The sequence below is a fragment of the Vigna unguiculata genome, chromosome 6 (assembly GCF_037176805.1).
Source record: "Vigna unguiculata cultivar grain cowpea cultivar isolate G323 ecotype 2 chromosome 6, ASM3717680v1, whole genome shotgun sequence".
NCBI lineage: Eukaryota > Viridiplantae > Streptophyta > Magnoliopsida > Fabales > Fabaceae > Vigna > Vigna unguiculata.
Window position 1 is genome coordinate 31,258,139 of NC_140797.1, and position 23,499 is coordinate 31,281,637.

At 30.6% G+C, this 23,499-nt stretch overlaps 1 protein-coding gene and 1 pseudogene across 1 annotated transcript; both read right to left on the reverse strand.

Moving 5' to 3' along the window:
- Window positions 1–4,345: 4,345 nt before the first annotated feature.
- On the reverse strand, window positions 4,346–6,426 carry LOC146885789 (uncharacterized). The gene is made up of 4 exons (XM_085674269.1): window positions 6,280–6,426; window positions 6,063–6,198; window positions 5,780–5,979; window positions 4,346–5,717 (listed from the first exon to the last, which is right to left on the reverse strand). The coding sequence occupies exons 1-4, from the start codon at window positions 6,403–6,405 to the stop codon at window positions 4,407–4,409; spliced, it is 1,773 nt and encodes a 590-aa protein (XP_085530395.1). The 5' UTR covers window positions 6,406–6,426; the 3' UTR covers window positions 4,346–4,406.
- Window positions 6,427–8,812: 2,386 nt separating this feature from the next.
- On the reverse strand, window positions 8,813–10,907 carry LOC146885790 (uncharacterized; annotated as a pseudogene).
- Window positions 10,908–23,499: the final 12,592 nt, after the last annotated feature.

Sequence of the window (23,499 nt, forward strand, 5' to 3'; positions counted from 1 at the left end):
ATTCTGCGCTATCTTGCCGGCACCATTAATCATGGTCTTCTCCTCCGACCGTCAAAGCAACTCACTGTCATGGGCTTCTGCGACTCAGACTGGGCAACTGATGTAGATGACCGAAAATCCATAACAGGGTATTGCATATATTTTGGATCGAATGCTGTTTTGTGGAAATCAAATAAACAAAAGGTTGTGTCAAGGAGTAGTACGGAGGTTGAATATAGAAGCTTAGCTGCAGCTCTCACTGATATTATATGGATTACTTCGCTATTAAAGGAGCTGCGCGTTCAAATTTCAACACCCATCCTTTATTCCGATAATTTGGGTGTAGTTTTACTTGCTGCCAATCTGGTTAACCATGCTCGTTCGAAACATTTTGAACTGGATTTGCACTTTGTACGTGACAGGGCTCATCAAAAGCAAATTCAGATCATTCATATGCCATCACGTTTTCAGATCGCAGATATTTTAACAAAGCCATTATCTTTTTCTTCTTTTCAGCACTTTACCGATAAACTTATGGTGTCTGTAAAACCCCTCATAAGTTTAAGGGGGAATATCACGTGACTCTACAAGTCACCCTCTGTACTCTATATATAGTTTTCCTTTTGCAATAATAAAATAACTTTTCTCTCTCATCTTACAGAATCAAACTATCCCAAGAATTTCCACTTCGAATGAAATCATCCGAAGAATTTCCATGTGTTAGCACAAATAGCCTTAATGATTTGGTGCTTGAAGATTTGATGAAGATACATGAAGCCATTGCCTTGGAACATGTTGGAACCATGCTTAAATTGAGGAAGATGTGAAGATTTGATGTTTCACGTATTGATCAAGGCTTGTGTGCGTGCTCTCTATCTAGTTTATTCATGAAGAAAATAAGCTTGAAGATTGGTGTTCATGTTATAGACCATTTTGCATTGTATAGATGTATAGGGTCTTAGTTGTGTCTTTTAATATGTTGAAATGTTTTTCAACAGATTAAATGGTGTCTTTTAATTTGTTGAATGACTTTTTAACAAATTAAAAGGTTCGTTTTAGTAGTTTTAACCGATACATATTCAATCAGTTGATTTATTTTGTAATTGACTAATTTCACTTAAGTTAAGTAAAATCAACCGATTGATTTGAAAATAAACCTGTTGAATTTCGTAACAGTTTGCCTACAAAGTTTGTTTTTCTCGAAAGAGAGGTAACACTTACCATTTTGAGCGCGAAGACTGTTTGGAATCAATGGAATACTCTCTCTTTCGTGATCATACAGATGTGCAACTGTTGAAGATTTATCTTAGATCATTCTTGGAGCTTTTAGCTTTGTGTTTGAAGCTTGGAGAAAGAGGTTTTTATAGGCAAGGTTTTGCTACCACTGAGGTTTGATCTTTCTCAAGTTTTTGGGTTTGATCTTTTGAAATAGTGCAAAATCAGGCTTGGGTTGCCTTGACTAATTGGATATAGCTCAGGTTTGAGTGAACTAATATAAATATCTTATGCATTGTACTTGTCTCTAACTCTTCTCAATTGTTTAGCACTTTAAAGTTTAAAGAAATTTGAATTGAACCATATTTTTTATATGTTATGTTGTGTATTCCTTAATTACTATACTTGTTAACTAATTTTCTCATTACCTAAAACAATATCCATCTTAAGTAATATTTTAATACAACTCAATATAAGTGATTTCTCTTTTAATAAAACTTTTTTTTTTCATTTGTGGAGAAATCTAAAAAAACTAGCATGTTCCAAGTGAAATCAAACTAAAATTCGTTGAATAAAATTTGGAGTTTTAATTTTGTGTGAATAAGAAAAAATTATTATTCTAAGAAAAAAAATCTAACTAAATATGGTTAAACTAGTTTTTTCATAATATTTTGTACAAATATCATGGTAGGAAACCCGAGCTTATGTTTAATTAAGACATGATAGTTGGGTCGATGGAAATTTCAAAGAAAATTGTTAATATATATATCTATATATATATATATATATATATATTATTTAATAATTCAATTTAAAGTGAGAATAATAAATTTTTGAATATCTTTCCAGAAAGATGATGTTTTCATGATTCTACACCATGTTTCTTCTACTAAACTAATTCTAGTAAGGATGAATAGTGGAGGGTAAGATGAAGTGTTACATCCAGTTTAAAGGAGAACTTTTGCTAAGGCTTTACAAAGTTAAAACTTAACTCCCTTTTGGGAAACCTCCCTTTTTGGGGAGGGATGAAACATGATCTTTGGAAGCATAGACACATTCCGGAGGATAGAGATATTCATTATTATACTTTTTCCTAGAGTCCAAAATGTATAGGAGTAACTTACTCCCATATTCACGGGAGTTGGACATAATATATCTTCAATCTTTGTGATTTCTACTATTCAATTGTATGAATTGATTGATTGCATATTTGTGTGTATCTAATCATTAGACACAATGTTAGAACCTAGACTAGAATAAAACAATTAATTGAGTGTGAATGACATAAAGTACATCATTGGTCATTCCTAGCATCCAAATTTAAAGCTTAATGCAAACTTAATATGCTTTAGAGGGAAAATATTTGACTTTGACTAAATTAGTGGAAATTAAGAGATTATGTTGGAGAAGGTTCAGCACAACAAACAATACAGTGGGCCTTTAAACAAACTCAGTTGTGGTTCTACATATATTCCTTTTATATATTTGGATAAATAGAGTCATTGTCGCACATGTTTGTTCAAATGTAATTAGTCCAATTATGAGGGTTGGGCAAAATAAACCAAACTGCACTGCATTATCAAAAACTGCACTGAACTAAAAAACTGTTCGCATGAACTGCACTGAATTGAAAAACAATTTAGATGAACTGAACTGAACTGTTATTCTTAAAAATAAACTGGACTGCACTACACTGAACTACACTGCACTATAATATAAACTGAACTAAACTATTATAAACTGAACTGTTTTATGAACTACACTACGTAAGATCTGAACTGCACTATTTTTGGACTGAATTGCACTAATTTTTAACTTAACTACACTGTTTTTGAATCGTTTTTGAACCGAATTGCACTGATTTTGAATAAACTTCACTCTTTTTGAACTGAATAGTACTATTTTTGAATCGGATTGCATTGATTTTGAATTGAATTGCACTATTTTTGAACTCAATTACACTGTTTTGAATCGAATTGCACTAATTACATATGATTGTACTACACAATAATAATCTAAAGTTTATAATTTGAAAGTGCGTAGAAAATAATATTTGAAATATGCATCATACTTCAATACACCAATTAACACCAATTACGTTAGTACCAATATTTATATTTATTATACTAATTTCAATATTTAAGTTACAAAAAACTTTAATATAAATAAAAAATTATAAAAATGTTAGCTGTCACAAAATTTAATTCTTAAAAATAACTTCCGTAAAATCATAACATAAAAAGAACATTACATAATAAAATTCATTCAAAATAAAATAAGATATTGAATTAATTTATAATTTTTTTAATAAATTAATTATAAATATTTTATATTTTTCTCAAAGAAAAAGTAAAGAAAAAAATTAAGACAAAATAAAATAAATATTTCAATATGAAAGAGAAAGAATAGAACGTAAGACATAAAACACATAAGTCCAATTCTTATCCTAATACCAATATTTTTATTTGAGGTATTTTGCTCTTTCAATCTACTATAGTTCAATAGTTAACTTAACATAAGTTTAGTTTCTTAAAACTGAACTATTTTATAGTACAATTCAATTATTATTATGAATAGTTTAGTATATTTTAGTTTAATATAGTACAATTAACTATAGTTTAGTAAATTATGCCCAGCCCTACCAATTATAGAAGACTATGCTTTGGAAGCTATTTTTAAATTGATTACGGAAATTGTAGTAGAAATTTTTTAGTTTGAGTGTTTATTTTTATATCTAAAAGTGGTTGATCGTGACTCATTTATCTTTTAGTAATTTATTATTAGACAATTTAGTAACTATATTATGCTAATAGAAGATTATAACGTTGTGATGAATTAATACCGCATTTTAAACATGTCTAATAATAAGTATGAAAGCTTTAAATTATAATAAAAAGTATAAGCAATAAAAAAATTAGTTCATTAATAAGTTTTATTTATAATCATCAAAACAAGTTCCTTTCCTTTTTAGGCGATAAGATATGCTTTAAGGTAAAAGATCACTTTGAAAATTGAAATAAAATAAGGTCATATTATAAATGAGAAAGACTAAACCTTTAAAAGAAAATTAAATATTAAATTTCATATTATTTGGTTTCATAAATTATCATATGCTTAATTATAATGTGAAATTGATGAAACATTTTGAATATGTACAATTGAAAATTATGATAACCATTCATTTACCACATTGATGAAAATGAGAAACATAATTAACTATTAATTCTTACAAGACTTTCCTTATAAACTACTAATTGCAATCCGTTACTACATGTAACATGCACATTAACCTTAAAATTAAGCTTCTCAATTTTGTGGGTACATAAATTAAACCAAACTAGTTCATCATCATCTGGAGTATTAAAGAGTATATTACCCATATTCCATGTTCCAATAGGGTAAGCAATGCAAGGTGTGGGTCCAAAAACATGGATTTTTGTCCATGTTTCCTTCTTACCAACTTCAACTAAAATATATAGATAAATTGTACGTTCAAAATTTAACATAAAAGCAATTGACCCATTTAAGATCAATAAGTGTCTCCATATGTAATCTGCTTGAGAATTATAAAATATTTCCTCGGGTATGTCTAAAGGTGTCTTGGTGATAATAAAAACCTCATTGCTTAAGTCAAATGATACCAAATATGCTTCCGCAGCTTCATATGGATAACCCAACCAATGACACATTCCCTCGAAGTAGAATTTATCAATATCATCATAGCACACAGGCAAATCGATATCATGTTCGAGTTTCTTCCAAGAGTTCCTTCTTAGGCTATACATCTCTACTATAGTTGCATATTTGGGATCGTAAAAGTCTTCAATAGTAAAAGCGTCATTTAAAGATACATGCTTAATCACCTTATAGTCATCTCTAACAGAGTCATAGCCAAATCCTTGACAATTACGGTTAAGAGGGATACCATATTGTAAAGGCTCAAATGGACTAGGAGGAATGACCTTGAATTCATTGTTTGTCGGGTTCCACAAATACATAGTTTCTCCAACATGTGAGTATATGCAAATAATTCCATTAATACTATAAGAACCCACAATAGAACACAAAGCAGAGTAATCCTCTTGAAATGAATTTGGCCAATCTATTTTTTCCATATTTTGAAACCTCTCATCAGAAACTGAATATAAGGTGGTACGATCTATAGTGAGGCTTAAAAGGAGAGATGTGTCATCATAAGAGGAATGATTATTACAAATGAAGTTATTATGAAACAAGTTCATGAAATGGGAATTTTCAAACAAGAGGGTCCATGATCTTTGTAAGCATCCAAATCTCTTGAGGGATTTTAAACACAGTTTAGAAAGAATGGAGAATATAAGACCATTTGGTAAGTGATTCACAAGTCGTTGAGCTATAATTATTTTGTCCCTCTCTTGGTTGTGCAACCAAATGTTAATGAGTTGCCAATGCTCTTTGGTGTTCCATAAGTAAATAGGATAGGAAATGTGCTGACAGTTTTTGACAACGAGATTCTTGATGGTGGTTTCTTCCAAGTACTCCAACTGTTAAATAAAATGAGTGAACAAAAGAATAAAAGAAAATGTGAATGAGTTAATTTGTGAACCTGGTTGTCCTTGAGGAAGAGGGTAATGTTGGTCCCCCTTGAGGGTTGTTGGGTATTGGTGTCCTTGGTAACAATGAAAGATCCATTAGACTGAGATTCCCAGATATATTGATCATGATCATTATGCTTAGAGGTGACGATAACCTTGTGAGCAACCAAATAAGCAGAGTAAAACCCAACTCTCAAACTATCTTCCAAATCTAAAATAAAAACATAGACACATTGCTAAAATTAATGAGGGTGTAACAGAAATGCAACCGAACGCGAAATATTAGTGTCTGACCTGCTTTGGACATGCCAATACCAGTGTCGATGATAGAAAGTGTTTTGTTACCCTTGTGGGGGACCAATCTTATAATCATCCCATCATCTAAAATGTTCTCGTCTATAAGCCTCTCAATTTGAATTTTATCCAAAGCCTGTGTATATATATATAATGATCAATAACACTTATAAGAAAAAAAATAAAAAATATAAAATCAAATTAAAAGATTACATACATTTGAAGCATTATTGATAAGTTCACGAAGGAATATTTCTTTATTAGAATAAAAGGTCTTGTTCATTAGGCTCAACACCTTGCTCATCTTGCCCGGTTGTACAAACATCTCATCATCGTTGGCCATTACAATTGGTTTGGAATAATGATAAACCAAATGGAGCCAATTCAACAAATCAAATCCACTCATAACTAGATTTATATTCGATTATAAAAACCACTAAATTTTAATCTCTTAATAGAAAACTATTATACACTCTTACTTTTATTATCTAATGCAAACATCTAATCATTGACCATTACAATTGGTTTGAAATAATAACCAACCAAATCCATGCAATTCAACAAAACAGAACCACTCATAACCATTTTTATATCCATTTATCACAACTGCCAAGTTTTAGTTTTTTAAAAGAAAAACATCATACACTTTTACTTTTTATTATTTAATTTAAAAAACATTAAGTATTTCTTAATATTAATTAATTTTTAAAGTTATTAATAAAGCATTATCATGATCACTTTCTTTTTTTCTTAAATGTTTTTTTTTTAATTTTGAAATTTTAATTTTGAAATATAATTTAACTTTGTTTCAAGTGTTTAATTAAGTCATTATAGAGTATGAGCTCGTGTAATGCACAAATATTTGATCTTATTATTGCAGGAACGTTTTTGACTTTCTATAATGCTCTCCTAAAAGCTTAATGAATCTTTATTAATGTAGTTTCTTTTATTGTTTGTGTATTTCTATTACTTGTGATTCATTGTTTTCAAAACAAACTCCACGAAGAGATAAATATTGTGAAATGAGGATGGGATGCTCAAGTTCTTGGTGAAGCCTCTCATAAGTTCAGATTTTTGCTTGCAAGTAAAATGTCTTTGTTCAAATCATTAATAGGATTTTCCATAATATTGTAATTTATGGAAATCCATAATATTTCTAGCTGCTTATTTTGTTATTAATGGTGAATGATGGAACTATGTAATACATGAGAATTATGAATTACTAACTTCCTTGCCAACATTGTAGGGTGATGAATGTAAGTACCCTTGTTCTCGTCTAATCATTCCGACAAATTCAGTTAGCTCTATCAAAACATACTTTTTTTATTCTTTGCATTTTAAATGAAAATTGAGCTTTCTGAAATCAAAATTAATATTTTTTTTAACATTTGTATTAATTAATATTTGTGTGAAAAATGTTATAGAAAGTTTATGAAGTTCTAAAATTAATATTTTAAGAATTTTTTAAAATAAAATCTCTTTAAAAAAGTTGATGCCACATAATAAATATTTTAAAACTAAAAAATAATATTACATAAGATTTTAAAATAAAAAAAGGGTTAAATATGTCTTTGGTCCGTCAAGTTTCAGCGAAATTTGGAATTAGTCCCTCATCAAAAAATTTGACCAATTTAGTCCTTCATCTTTCAAAATGCATGAATTTATTCCTTTTAACCAAATTTTGTTAAGTTTATCTGACGTTTCAAGCGCATTTCATGATAGTATTTAAATTATTTACACTGTTTGACACATTTTTGCTTCAATGTTAACTTAAATACTATCATAAAATGTGCTTGAAACGTAAGATAAACTTAACAAAATTTGGTTAAAAGGACTAGATTCATACATTTTGAAAGATGAAGGACTAAATTGGTATAAAGTTTTGATGAGGGACTAATTCCAAAATTCACTAAAACTTGAAGGACCTAAAACATATTTAACCCATAAAAAAATACGTTAGTACCAATATTTATCCTAATACCAATATTTTTATTTGAGGTATTTTTGCTCTTTCAATCTACTATAGTTCAATAGTTAACTTAGTTAACTTAACATAAGTTTAGTTTCTTAAAACTGAACTATTTTATAGTACAGTTCAATTATTATTATGAATAGTTTAGTATATTTTAGTTTAATATAGTACAATTAACTATAGTTTAGTAAATTATGTCCAGCCCTACCAATTATAGAAAACTATGCTCTGGAAGCTATTTTTAAATTGATTACGGAAATTGTAGTAGAAATTTTTTAGTTTGAGTGTTTATTTTTATATCTAAAAGTGGTTGATCGTGACTCATTTATCTTTTAGTAATTTATTATTAGACAATTTAGTAACTATATTATGCTAATAGAAGATTATAACGTTGTGATGAATTAATACCGCATTTTAAACATGTCTAATAATAAGTATGAAAGCTTTAAATTATAATAAAAAGTATAAGCAATAAAAAAATTAGTTCATTAATAAGTTTTATCTATAATCATCAAAACAAGTTCCTTTCCTTTTTAGGCGATAACATATGCTTTAAGGTAAAAGATCACTTTGAAAATTGAAATAAAATAAGGTCATATTATAAATGAGAAAGACTAAACCTTTAAAAGAAAATTAAATATTAAATTTCATATTATTTGGTTTCATAAATTATCATATGCTTAATTATAATGTGAAATTGATGAAACATTTTGAATATGTACAATTGAAAATTATGATAACCATTCATTTACCACTTTGATGAAAATGAGAAACATAATTAACTATTCATTCTTACAAGACTTTCCTTATAAACTACTAATTGCAATCCCTTACTACATTTAACATCCTCATTAACCTTAAAATTAAGCTTCTCAATTTAAACCAAACTAGTTCATCATCATCCGGAGTATAAAAGAGTATATTACCCATATTCCATGTTCCAATAGGGTAAGCAATGGAAGGTGTGGGTCCAAAAACATGGATTTTTGTCCATGTTTCCTTCTTACCAACTTCAACTAAAATATATAGATAAATTGTACGTTCAAAATTTAACATAAAAGCAATTGACCCATTTAAGATCAATAAGTGTCTCCATATGTAATCTGCTTGAGAATTATAAAATATTTCCTCGGGTATGTCTAAAGGTGTCTTGGTGATAATGAAAACCTCATTGCTTAAGTCAAATGATACCAAATATGCTTCCGCAAGTTCACATGGATAACCCAACCAATGACACATTCCCTCGAAGTAGAATTTATCAATATCCTCATAGCACACAGGCAAATCGATATCATGTTCGAGTTTCTTCCAAGAGTTCCTTCTTAGGCTATACATATCTACTATAGTTGCATATTTGGGATCGTAAAAGTCTTCAATAAAAGCGTCATTTAAAGATACATGCTTAATCACCTTATAGTCATCTCTAACAGAGTCATAGCCAAATCCTTGACATTTATGGTCAAGAGGGATACCATATTGTAAAGGCTCAAATGGACTAGGAGGAATGACCTTAAATTCATTGTTTGTCGGATTCCACAAATATATAGTTTCTCCAACATGTGAGTATATGCAAATAATTCCATTAATACTATAAGAACCCACAATAGAACACAAAGAAGAGTAATCCTCTTGAAATGAATTTGGCCAATCTATTTTTTCCATATTTTGAAACCTCTCATCAGAAACTGAACATAAGGTGGTACGATCTATAGTGAGGCTTAAAAGGAGAGATGTGTCATCATAGGAGGAATGATTATTACAAATGAAGTTATTATGAAATAAGTTCATGAAATGAGAATTTTCAAACAAGAGGGTCCATGATCTTTGTAAGCATCCAAATCTCTTGAGGGATTTTAAACACAGTTTAGAAAGAATGGAGAATATAAGATCATTTGGTAAGTGATTCACAAGTCGTTGAGCTATAATTATTTTGTCCCTCTCTTGGTTGTGCAACCAAATGTTAATGAGTTGCCAATGCTCTTTGGTGTTCCATAAGTAAATAGGATAGGAAATGTGCTGACAGTTTTTGACAACGAGATTCTTGATGGTGGTTTCTTCCAAGTACTCCAACTGTTAAAGAAAATGAGTGAACAAAAGAATAAAAGAACATGTGAATGAGTTAATTTGTGAACCTGGTTGTCCTTGAGGAAGAGGGTAATGTTGGTCCCCCTTGAGGGTTGTTGGGTATTGGTGTCCTTGGTAACAATGAAAGAGCCATTAGACAGAGATTCCCAGATATATTGATCATGATCATTATGCTTAGAGGTGACGATAACCTTGTGAGCAACCAAATAAGCAGAGTAAAACCCAACTCCCAAACTATCTTCCAAATCTAAAATAAAAACATAGACACATTGCTAAAATTAATGAGGGTGTAACAGAAATGCAACCGAACAAGAAATATTAGTGTCTGACCTGCTTTGGACATGCCAATACCAGTGTCAATGATAGAAAGTGTTTTGTTACCCTTGTGGGGGACCAATCTTATAATCATCCCATCATCTAAAATGTTCTCGTCTATAGGCCTCTCAATCTGAATTTTATCCAAAGCCTGTATATATATATATATATATATATATATATATATATATATATATATATATATATAATGATCAATAACACTTATAAGAAAAAAAATGAAAAATATAAAATCAAATTAAAAGATTACATACATTTGAAGCATTATTGATAAGTTCACGAAGGAATATTTCTTTATTAGAATAAAAGGTCTTGTTCATTGGGCTCAACACCTTGCTCATCTTGCCCGGTCGTACAAACATCTCATCGTTGGCCATTACAATTGGTTTGGAATAATGATAAACGAAATGGAGCCAATTCAACAAATCAAATCCACTCATAACTAGATTTATATTCGATTATAAAAACCACTAAATTTTAATCTCTTAATAGAAAACTATCATACACTCTTACTTTTATTATCTAATGCAAACATCTAATCATTGACCATTACAATTGGTTTGAAATAATAACCAACCAAATCCATGCAATTCAACAAAACAGAACCACTCATAACCATTTTTATATCCATTTATCACAACTGCCAAGTTTTAGTTTTTTAAAAGAAAAACATCATACACTTTTACTTTTTATTATTTAATTTAAAAAACATTAAGTATTTCTTAATATTAATTAATTTTTAAAGTTATTAATAAAGCATTATCATGATCACTTTCTTTTTTTCTTAAATGTTTTTTTTTTAATTTTGAAATTTTAATTTTGAAATATTATTTAACTTTGTTTCAAGTGTTTAATTAAGTCATTATAGAGTATGAGCTCGTGTAATGCACAGATATTTGATCTTATTATTGCAGGAACGTTTTTGACTTTCTATAATGCTCTCCTAAAAGCTTAATGAATCTTTATTAATGTAGTTTCTTTTATTGTTTGTGTATTTCTATTACTTGTGATTCATTGTTTTCAAAACAAACTCCACGAAGAGATAAATGTTGTGAAATGAGGATGGGATGCTCAAGTTCTTGGTGAAGCCTCTCATAAGTTCAGATTTTTGCTTGCAAGTAAAATGTCTTTGTTCAAATCATTAATAGGATTTTCCATAATATTGTAATTTATGGAAATCCATAATATTTCTAGCTGCTTATTTTGTTATTAATGGTGAATGATGGAACTATGTAATACATGAGAATTATGAATTACTAACTTCCTTGCCAACATTGTAGGGTGATGAATGTAAGTACCCTTGTTCTCGTCTAATCAATCCGACAAATTCAGTTAGCTCTATCAAAACATACTTTTTTTATTCTTTGCATTTTAAATGAAAATTGAGCTTTCTGAAATGAAAATTAATTTGAAGCCTTTCCTGCTTTTCTTCTCTAGCTGTTTGTTAAAGGGTGTATTGTCCTCATTTATACGTACTTCTTAAGTTAATCATTGTTGGTCTCTTTTGTTTTGGATTCAGCAATTCAAGCTCTTTTTGAATGTTTGGGTTTGTTAAAGACTTATGTCGTTCTATTGTACCTTATAAGACTAAAGAAAATTAGGAAAGGAAATAATACATGAATACCAAGTTCCTCACTAGCAAACATACCTCACCTCTCTGTTAAGACAAAATGTGCAGAAAATAACTTTGGAGTTCAGGCACAAATCTGAAAATAAATTAGTTGGAACATATTATGGAGAAGATAGTGGAAGTGGTTGAAGGCTTGAAGTTTGTGTATATGTGTATTTACTTCTGTGATGATTGGTATATTTCTTAGTTGGAACGTGGTTGAAGGCTTGAAGACAACACAAGGAGCAGTAAATTTAATCTGCTTCATGAAGGTGATCACTTTTCATCAATCATATCTGTTTGGTAGCAATAGTGGTTAACAAAATTCCTTATAACTGTAGGAGTTAATGGAATCGGGGATGTTTATGTTGTGCAATTACTCACTCGATTTGGTAAGGTTTTATTAACTCTGTCTTATTTTATCCAAAAGGTCAAATTGTCTTAAGTAGATGATTCTCATCTAGTGTTTTATTAGCTTAAATTATCTATAGTGTTGCAGATGTAACAATACTTTATTTGGATTGTTTTCCCTTTTCAATGATGTTCTTGTTCTGTCTATAAATTATTTTAAAAATTATTGATGTGGTATGAAATTATGGGAAATTATGATAGGTGGTACTAGCAATAGGAAAGATTTGTTATGAAATTCCATCAATATTTGGTAGATATATGCTTTGTTGTCCTCCTCCATCCAAAAGAGGAAATTTTTTAATACAGGGCTTGCTAGCAAGAAAAACTTGAATTTGTTAAAATAATGCTAGAAAAATTATGAGTATACTTAATACCAAGGTCCAAATTAATGTTCTATCTATATGGTATCCCTTTTTCGTTGTCTCACAGTTCTTTATCAAGCATTATTTACTATAGGATAAACTTCGGAATTCACAAAAATATTCCTCAAATAAGGAATGAGATTTATGTTATTTAGTGAGTTTGATATTTGGCTGTGTTGGCATAATGCATCAAAAACCTTTTCTCTTTGATTTCTTAATATCAATTTTCATTTTTTACAGCCTCAATATTACTGGATAGGAAATGATGTATAACTTGGTTTCATGGCTACTGCAAGGTATATTCATTCCACTTTCTAGTGTTCACTCTATTCTTTTGTTTTCTTTCCTCACTAGGAGCTTTTAAATATTAGATATTGTATACAGGTTAATCATTTCTTAACACTACTAAAATATTTAATTTTAACGAAGGTTTACCTGATATTTATGTCCTTCAAATTTTTTTATGTGAAAACATAAATAACACCTAAAAGAACTTTTATACAATGAGACTCTTTATGAAGTTTGATTGGAAACTACTGCATATTGAGAATAAATGTAGAACTGAAAATGGTTAAAGAATATTTTTAGTAGTATATCACAAATTAATAATCTTAATACGTGATACAATATTAGTTAACTTTATAGTATTTCTCCTAATGCCACTTTATGCACATTCAACTAAATATATATATATATATATATATATATATATATATATATTAATTGAATGTGTATAATATTCTACTTTTTTGTGTAATATTTTACAAATACATATATAAGAGATAACTTTGACAATTATCTCATATTTTACCATCATGTCCACATATATATGATAACTACTATGTACTTTGTCTTTGTGTTCTGTTTCTCTAAAATGATAAATCATCATTGTTTATATATTTTATACTAGTTTCTTAAATAGTGGTTAACTATCTAATCAAACCTTTTTGTCAGGAATGCTGAAAAGTTTGGAAAGATCTTCGGCCAAGAAAACATGTAATCAAATAAATTCCATAGAAGGTGGGTTCATGTGGTAGTTATTATAAGTTAGCATTGGGTGAAATATGAAATATATTTGAAGATTTTTTGTCATAAATTACTTACCTTCATATACTTCATACAACGAGTTTGCTCGAGATAAAAATGTTATCTTTTTCTTGATATTACTAACAGAGAGACTAATAAAGATATTTTGTGTTATTATTATGGGTTTTAATCATACAAAGGGATGAAACAATCAAACAGCCACTAGCAACAAGAACAAAACATTGGTCCTCCAACATTCTGTAAAATTTGAACATGAGATTGAGTGTGGTGGAGGTTACATCAAGCTTCTCTTTGGATTTGTTAATCAAAAGAAGTTTGGTGGGGATACACCTTATATGTATGTTCCTTATTCCATGTTTTCTACTTTGTTTTTCTTCTTGGTTTATGTCAAATGAACGAATAGTAAATCTGCAACCTAAATAAGTTAACTTAATGGTGCCTATAGCTCATTACACAATCATACAAACTGTTGAGATATAAAACATGTCTACTAATGAGTGAACCTTATTACACAGAAGATTCAACATCAGTATTTCATACTTTAATATTTTGATAATATTTTGTTTTTGTTTATTTTTATTTTTATACTTAAAATTTTTCGCTAAATTTGAGTGATTCCACTGTTAAATATGTATTTGACATATGATGTGACACTACAAAAAAATATGTCAATACCGACGTTTATTTTTGTAATTTACGTCATTTTTAACTGTCTTTATTTACTTGAGTGAGGGTTTCCTGAAATGTCGTAATTCTTGCTGTCACAAGGTATAATATAGCAGTTATAGATGAACCGCCGCAACAACTGTCATTTTATACAACGTATAAAGTGGCGGTTTAAAGAGGCAAAAAGCGTAAGTTAAAATTGATGTAATATTTTTACTGGATGACAAATATAATGTGAAAAACAACGCTTTAAACTGACACTATTATCATTATATTATGACATTTTTAAATGTCACCAGTTCAATTAATTAGAATTAATTCTGATATTAATTACGTCATTATCAAATGTATCATGTGACGTAATTTTAATATTTAATTATTTATTCATTTTTAATATTTCTTATACTTTCATAATTCGATAAAATTATTTTTTCATGATAATTTAAAAAATATAAAAAATTATAGCACTATCAAATAGAAATTGATAAACTAAATTGATTCATTGTCAATATAACATAACTACACCAAAGTACCAATTCAAGCATTTGAAAAAAAAAAGACAACATTAAGAGTACCAAAATATTCAAGCATCTAAGAAAAAAAGACAACATTAGAAGTCCTAAGTCTAAGGTGCTTTGCTTCTACCACTTGATCCTAGTATTTCATGCGGAGATGGCACACCACTTTCAATATTTGGTGCCTGCAATGAAGAAATAATATAGTATATATGAGTAAGTGAAATTGAAATAAATTATGACATCCACACAGTAAGTTTAAGTAATTTACTAATGTAAATTATAACTAATGTAAATTATGAAATAAGCTGGACAAAGTTTGCAGCAGCTTTAACTTGCAAGTTGTCCAAGTTTTATCCTATACAAATAGAGAAGGTATATATGAAATTGGAGTTCATGCCATGTAATATCTGATTAGAGAGAAAAAATTGCTGCAGATCCTTACAAACAATAACACCAATAATGTACCAACATAAATAACTAGTATGCAGAACCACAAAAAAAAATGTATTTGTTAATAAATTTCAGTCAAAAATTACAGATTATGATCACAAAAAAATAACCATGTTTCAGAACATGAAAAAATGCTGAAATCATAACTAATCACAAGCACCAAGCAACCAAATTTTTTGCAGAACCACACCAAGGCAGACACAAAATTTAACTATACTACTTAAATATGAGAAATTTAAGAATAATGTCATCAGCAATTCAAACATGTACCTAAATGTACCAACATTTTTGCACCAACCATGTGTCAAAAATATTAGCTTATAGTAGATAATAGGAAGAGTGGTTACCCAATCATTTATAATGGAGAAGAAAACAAATCATGGATAGTGTGCTTAAGATCACATATCTTCATATACTCCAAAATCACAGGAAGGAAAAAACAAAATAACCAGCACCAAACAAGCTAAACTAATATCAATATTAACACAAGAAATGCCTTCTCTAGGGCACAAACAAATTATTCAAAATTCCAACAGAAACCTTAAATGGACTAAACTAAAGATAGGGTAATTAATTCTACATAAGTGAAAAGTATAAGCCAATGATCACTTTTCATTGACATGATATGAATGGTGTATGATTCAAAACCTCACAACACTAAGAAAAAGGTCTAGTATAAAAACGTGATTGCATTCTTCATATTAGTTAATGAACACTATCATACCATGCCACAAACAATCTTATGCTTCATGCACTTTTCAGATGTAGCAAACACAGGTAACAAATGAATAAATAAATATATTATATATATAAAATGTATTGCAATCCACATGACATAATCGTCCAATATATAAAACACTTTCAGACAACTAAAATGGGGAAGCATGTGCAGGGGAAATCAATAAGGTGTAGTTATTGGTAATGGAAGTTTAGTAGTTTAGCAGACGAAAATCGAGCAATAGAAGAATTAAATAGCCCTAATTTCAGTTGGAGCAATGCAAACCATAACATTATTGAATCCATTGTTTCCTACTCAAAAGGGGCATGATAAATGTATTTTGACCACAAATCAAGCAGAAAACCAGCACCCAACAAAAAAAAAGAAAATAAAATATTGGAAGTGAAATTCGGAGGCAGAACCGGAAGTGGTTTTGTTCTACGAAGAATGTATTTCGAGCTTCAGTGTGGTGGAGACAACTGGTGCGAGTTCCTCACCCTTCGATGTCAAACTGGCGTTATCCACCGCACGAACCCTAATCGTACAATTGGTCACTCAAATCAAAAATAGGCAAGAGTAAATTCAAAAAGGCAACACTAATTTGATGAATGTCATACCAGAAATAGAAAAGGAGTGGACTGAGGCGCAAATGCGAGCAATCGAACCTTTCTCCTTCAGAACGAGGTTGAAGAACCCAATGAGCAAATGCGAACGGAGGCAATGGTGGACTGAGGCGCAAATGGAGGTGCGAACACAGATTGAGAAGGAAGGAGAAAGGAGAAACAGGCGAAATGGAGAGGTGAGTGAACAAAGAGGTGAGTGAACGAAGAGGTGAGTGAATGAAGAGGTGAGTGAACGGAGATGTGAGTGAACGAAGTGATTTAGGGTGAAATGAAGGAGAAAGGAGAAAGAGGCGAACGCAGAGCTGAGTGAACGCAAAGAGTGAGAGTGAAGTGATCTGGGTTTGAGTAATTTAGGTGTCAGTGACTCTCGAAAGTTAAGAAAATATTAAATTGTTGAGTGGGAAAATGAAATAGAAAAGAGAGGGAACAAAGTTTTACCAAAAAAAAGGAGTATCGAGACAAAAGTGGGACAGAAAATAATTTCATAAAATTATAAAAATAATGTTTTATATAAAGTGGCATTTCAAAATGACATAATTTTAAATAATAATATGACAATGTAAAAGATGGTGGTTAGAAATGCCATATTATACATTTACATTATGGTTGTTGTCAAACTGACGTATTATACTGCAAAAAGCGACAGTTTTAATTAACCGTTGTATTAAAAACATCGTTATATACATGATTTCTTGTAGTGATTATAACCTATTGAATGATGAACATAAATATCTCTCTTTTTATACCAATTGAATGAAATGTGTACATATATATTCAGACTCAGTTTGAACAGAAATGAAACTCTATATAGTTTATTCTTTGTCAATATACAATCTTTCAATGTGGTTGCCATTGCCTTGCTTTTCTTCTTGATAAACTCTCACGATTTGACCAGCTTCTAGATGTTATTAACAAGATAAAGTATAACCTTGATGATCGAGGGATAATTCTTTCAGTTGGAATCCATCTGATCTTAAAATGATGGCACTTCCTCCTTGCCACATGTTTGTGCAGGTTTGCAGCTATATTTGGGTTTATCTTAGAATAACTATCTCTTTCTCTCATTTACCTTTCATGAAGTTTTTTCAACAAAAAAAATCCTGCAGTTTTACGTAGAAAATGGGGAATTATCGTGTCAAATGTATCAGCAATCTGCGGACATGGGCCTGGGTGCCATTTACTAATGCAACAATTATCTTACCATTCACAGAAGTAGCATTGGTAATTGCGTACTATGTTTATCATAAAAGCTAAGCTCAATGAATTAGTTGTTATGTTTATGTGCAACAACATTGCAAATTTTGTAAAAGAAAACGTAGTTCTTTACTGAACATTTTTAGGATTAGAGATAAATATGTAAAGCTCAAGAAAAGTGTCCATTTAAATTTTCAGTTCTTTTTCTACCATCAACAATATTGTGAACCATGTGGTGCAAGAGCCAAAGATCAACACATATGCCAACTTTAGAGATGATGTACTACCTCACATTAAAAAGCTTGGCTATAATGTTGTCCAGAATATGGCCATCCAAGAACATTCTTATTATGCCAGACAAGCTTTGTGCTTTCAGGTCAATCTCCCATAAAATTTCTTGATAGACCAGCTTACGAGTCAGGTTTATAAGTGTACCTTGTACTAAATCTTAACATTGATAACTACTTTGACTCATTATGTATAATCTCACTTGTTTGAGGCCGAATTAGCATAGCTTCTGCTTAAACATGCATTTTTGCTTACCTCAAATCTCCTTCTAGCAAATAAAAATTCTTAAGAGAATAGCCACAAGATCTTTTTGTTGTCATTCATCATATTTTGATCCTCTACTAATAGAATATTAAGTGGAAAAGACGTGATATTTTTATATCTTCGGTTTTCTTCTATCGAATATAACTTTATATATAATAATTGGAATTTTAATCTTAAGAATACTAAAGTTAGCAAGGATAAAAGTTTCAGCAAACAGAATCACAAATGTTATGGCTGGAAGGATGAAAATGATAAAATTAATGGAATTTGAAAAATAAGTAAAAACATCAACAAATAATGAATTGCATTGAAGGGTAAAAAACATTGAAAAGGGAATTTCAGTACCGTTATACGGGGTTCTCGAACGGTCAGTAAATATCAGGGATTTCAGAATCGTTGGTAAATATTAGGGGTTCCAGAACCGTCAGTAAATACCAGGGGTTCCAGAACCGCCGGTAAATACAGGAGTTTCAAAACCGTCGGTAAATACTAGAGGTTTCAAAATCGCTAGTAAGTGTTGCTTTACCAGGGGTTAGTCAAAATTGTCGATAATATGTTAACGACGCTGGTTTTTCTAAGGGAAAAGCAAACCGCGGGTAACGCCTTTAGCGGGGGTTAAAACCCCCGAAAATGCCAAAAATAACCCCGTTAAAAATAATTTTTCTTGTAGTGATTAATAGGGAAGGTTAAATTAAGCATGTATTATTTTATGAATCACGCACAAAATAGGCATAATAAATTGAATCAAACTCATTCGTAAAAATAAAAAATATTTAACAAGAAATGTGCTTTGCAATAATCAAAGTAATATGAAGAATGGTATCGATAGATATTTTTAGTTTAATTTAGTCCCTATATTCGTTATTTTTGTTCAATTTAATCCCAATTTTTGTTAAAATAAATAAACTTTGTCACTATGAAATTTACATTAAATTTAATATCTTTTATACAAATTATATTAATTTTTTTTTCTAAAATTGACATTTGAATTTATAATTTTTTAAATTCAATTATAAATTATTAAATTTAATTATAAATTGAATAAAATTCTTATATTTAATTGTTAAATAGAATATAATTATTTAAAATATTATAAGAATATAATTATTAAATATTTTGTTTCTAATATTTATATTCTAAATACTTTTAAAATTTATATTCAAAATATTTTAGAGAAGCAAACTAATATTTGTAAAATTAATATTTAAATATAAAATATTTTAGATTTTAATATCTAAAATGCAATAAAAATATTAAATATTTAGATTTAAATGTCAATTTTACAAATGTTAATATAGATTTTTAAAATTTTAATAATATTTAAATAATTATATTCTATTTAACATTTGAATCTAAGAATTATATTCAATTTATAATTAAACATTATAATTTATAATTTAATTTCAAAAATAACAAATAGTAATGTCAATTTTAAAAATTAAATTGTTCCATTTTAACAAAATTTGGGACTAAATTAAACAAAAATAACGAATATAGGGATTGAATTGAACCAAAAAAACCAATATTGAGATTAAATTGAACAAAAAGAAATAATACAACCACACACTGACATGTGGCACTAGCATTGAGACGTAGCACAATTGTGACTTGACATGTGGACAATTTTTTTGAAATTAAAAAAAATTTAAAAATTTTAAAAAACATCAAAAAAACTAGGAGCTGACACCTTGCATGTGTTGTTCAAAAACGTTAACTATTTAAACACCGTTAGTGAAAATGACCAAATTGAGCAACATTTGATGAAAATGAGGACCTAATTGAACACAAAATGAAAATGGGGACAAAATTGAAAAAAAACAACAAAAATAGGAACCAAATGTATATTTAAGCCAAAATAAAACTTAATAATGAACTAATTGTTTTATTGCTTATAATTTTTTACTATCATTTAAAGCTTTCATACTTATTATTAGACATGTTTAAAATGCAGTAATAATTCATCACAACTTTATAATCTTCTATTAGCATAATATAATCACTAAATTGTCCAATAATAAATTACTAACAAATAAATGAGTCACGATTGACCATTTCTAGATATAAAAATAAACACTCAAACTAAAAGTTCTCTAATAGAATTTACTTAATCAATTTTAAAAATAGCTTCCAAAGCATAATCTTCTATGATTGGACTGATTACATTTGGACAAACATTTATCAATCTTAATAATTAAAATAGAGAACCACATCACTTAGGATTGTGAGATGTGGTTCTCTATTTTACTATATAAGAGACCCTATGTAAAGTTTGAGATATATCATAAATAAAAATACTTCCTAGTGTAGTCGTGGACGTAGGCATACACATTGTACGCCGAACCACGTTAAATTCTCCGTGTCTATTTTTTCTCTCCTTTATTCTTTCCTTTATTGCCTTGTTCCTAACAATTGGTATTAAAAGCCATTTTTCTTAGTATGCTCTATGGTTGCAGCATTGTCTGATCTTCCACATCATAAAAGATTTGGTTTCTTTTTCTTCTTGGGAATCTCAGTTTAGAGAAGTAGTGGGAGCTTTGGTCAAAAGCAGCATGAGCTTTCGTCAAAGGCAGCAGGAGCTTTCATTAAAGGCAGCAAAAGCTTTCGTCAAAGCAATAGGAGCAATGACATTGGAAGAAGGGAAGGTGATGATTGAGAAGTTTGATGGCAATGACTTCGGGTTCGGGAAGATGCAGATAAAGGACTACCTTTATCAAAAGAAGTTGTATCTACCCTTAATAGGGCAAAAGCCAACCAACATGGCGCAGCCAGAATGGGAGTTGTTCGATCGGCAAACACTGGGTGTGATCCGGTTGACATTAGCCAAGAATGTTGCGTTCAACATCATGAACGAGAACACAACCATAGATTTGATGAAGGCGTTGTCAAATATGTATAAGAAGCCATCTACAGCCAATAAAGTGTATTTGATTCGCAGACTAGTTAACCTAAAAATGGGTGAAGGTAACTCGATTACTAATCATATTAGTGAATTTAATACAATTATTGCATAGTTGACATCAGTGCAGATAACATTTGATGATGAGGTGAAAGCATTAATTTTATTATCATCTCTTCTGGAAAGTTGGAGTGCAACTGTTACTGTAGTTAGTAATTCTGCAACCGCTCGGCGCTGGCTTGTACTGCCAGGCGCAAGGCTCCTGATTGTGGGTGCTAGGCGCCACCATTTTTTTTGGTTTGTGCATTTTTCGTAAAACTGCATTTCCCGGTTCGTTAACCGTCCGATTTAGGAGAAATTTTGACAGGTGGTCCATAACATGTAGTTCTTCACTTTGAACGGTGTACATTTTTATTTGGATTTCATTAACGAGAGATATATGTTATGCACAATTGTTGGTTTCATAGTTTATCTTGTAAGCGAATTGATCGTATGTGCGTATAAAAGAGTTATGGGACGTTAAGGGGTAATACAGGGAGCTATCATAGCTAATGTAAATATTAAAGTGCTACCAGGACCATAAACAAACATATACATGTACTGGTTTGAGGTGGGGAACACATGGATGTTACCTAACTGTTTTAGATCCCTTGGAAGGGAATAACTTTGTGGCAAATGGCTGAATAATATGGTTGGAGTTGGGGATACCCTTACATGTATATGAAAGTAGCACATGGGTACAGAGAATTGTTATGGGAATAGAGGTGGAAATTCTGTTGTAGCACCTACACGAACTTGGGAAAAAAATCAGGCTACAAGGGGATAACCAGTACAACTCACTATACTGATGTATCGCATGGCGGAAGTTTTGGAGCTGCTAGGCGGTAGTTTCGAAACCAATGGCTATTGGAACGCGTGGCGCCTAGCGGTGAGGAGTGTCTTGCCAGGCGATAACTACAGGCATGGGCATCAGAGGCGCGTTTACGCTTGGCGATACATGTCCCCCGCCAGGCGATTTTGGAAGCAGTAGCGCTTGGCACCTCATGAGCAGCGCCAAGCGATCTGGTGGTAGCAGAATGATGTGTCCTTGCTGGTATTTGTTTGCGTGGTCTATAAGGCTTCTTTGATACCCAAAATGTGGGTTTGCTGGTGTTCCTTGAGTTGTGGCTCAGAACGTATCCCTTGAATTGAGCTCGGGATAGGGGTTAAGCACATGGCATTCCTTGAGTTGAGCTCGGAATGGCATCCCTCGAGTTGAGCTCGGGATGGCGGATGAACACAAGGAACCCTTGAATTAAGCTCGGGTTGGCGAGTGTGCTAGTTGTAGCCAGTACGGATGGGTCCAGATAGGTTACCCTACTAAGTAGTTAGCTGACGAGTTTGGTAGTCTTGGGACGTTACGAACTATGTTCGTATTTGGGAACTCCACCTGGCGTTACACTGTATGATCCGTAGCAATGGCTTCCCGCACGTGTTCTATCGGTTGTGGCCGATAGGTATGACAACAAGACATCTTGGAGTACTCATTAGAAGACGTAGAACATAACTGACATGGTTGTGGCCATGTGGTATGGAATCAAGGGAAGGGATTCCTTTGGTGTGTTTGTGTGATATATATAAAGGTGTTTATATTTATATGTTTATTCTATTAGCTCACCCTATCTGCTTGTGTTTGGCGATGATCGTATATGTGGTATACGTGAGCAGATGGTGTTGCAGGTGTATCTGGTGAGGCGTAGAGCTGGAGCGGGGCTAGCTTAGGGGTAATTTTCTCAAAGTTTTTACATTGTCTTTATGATTTCAAATAAGTTGTAATTATTAATATTACTGGACTATTTGATAATAGTAATAGTAATTATATTCAGGGATTTTGGAATTGTTATTGAAATAAATAAAGTTTTGAAATTTCCCGCGTTTTTGGGAAATGGATTTACAATTAAGGAGATTTTAATTTCTTATTTTATTTTATTATTTAAATCCGTAATATCCAGTAGGGATGTT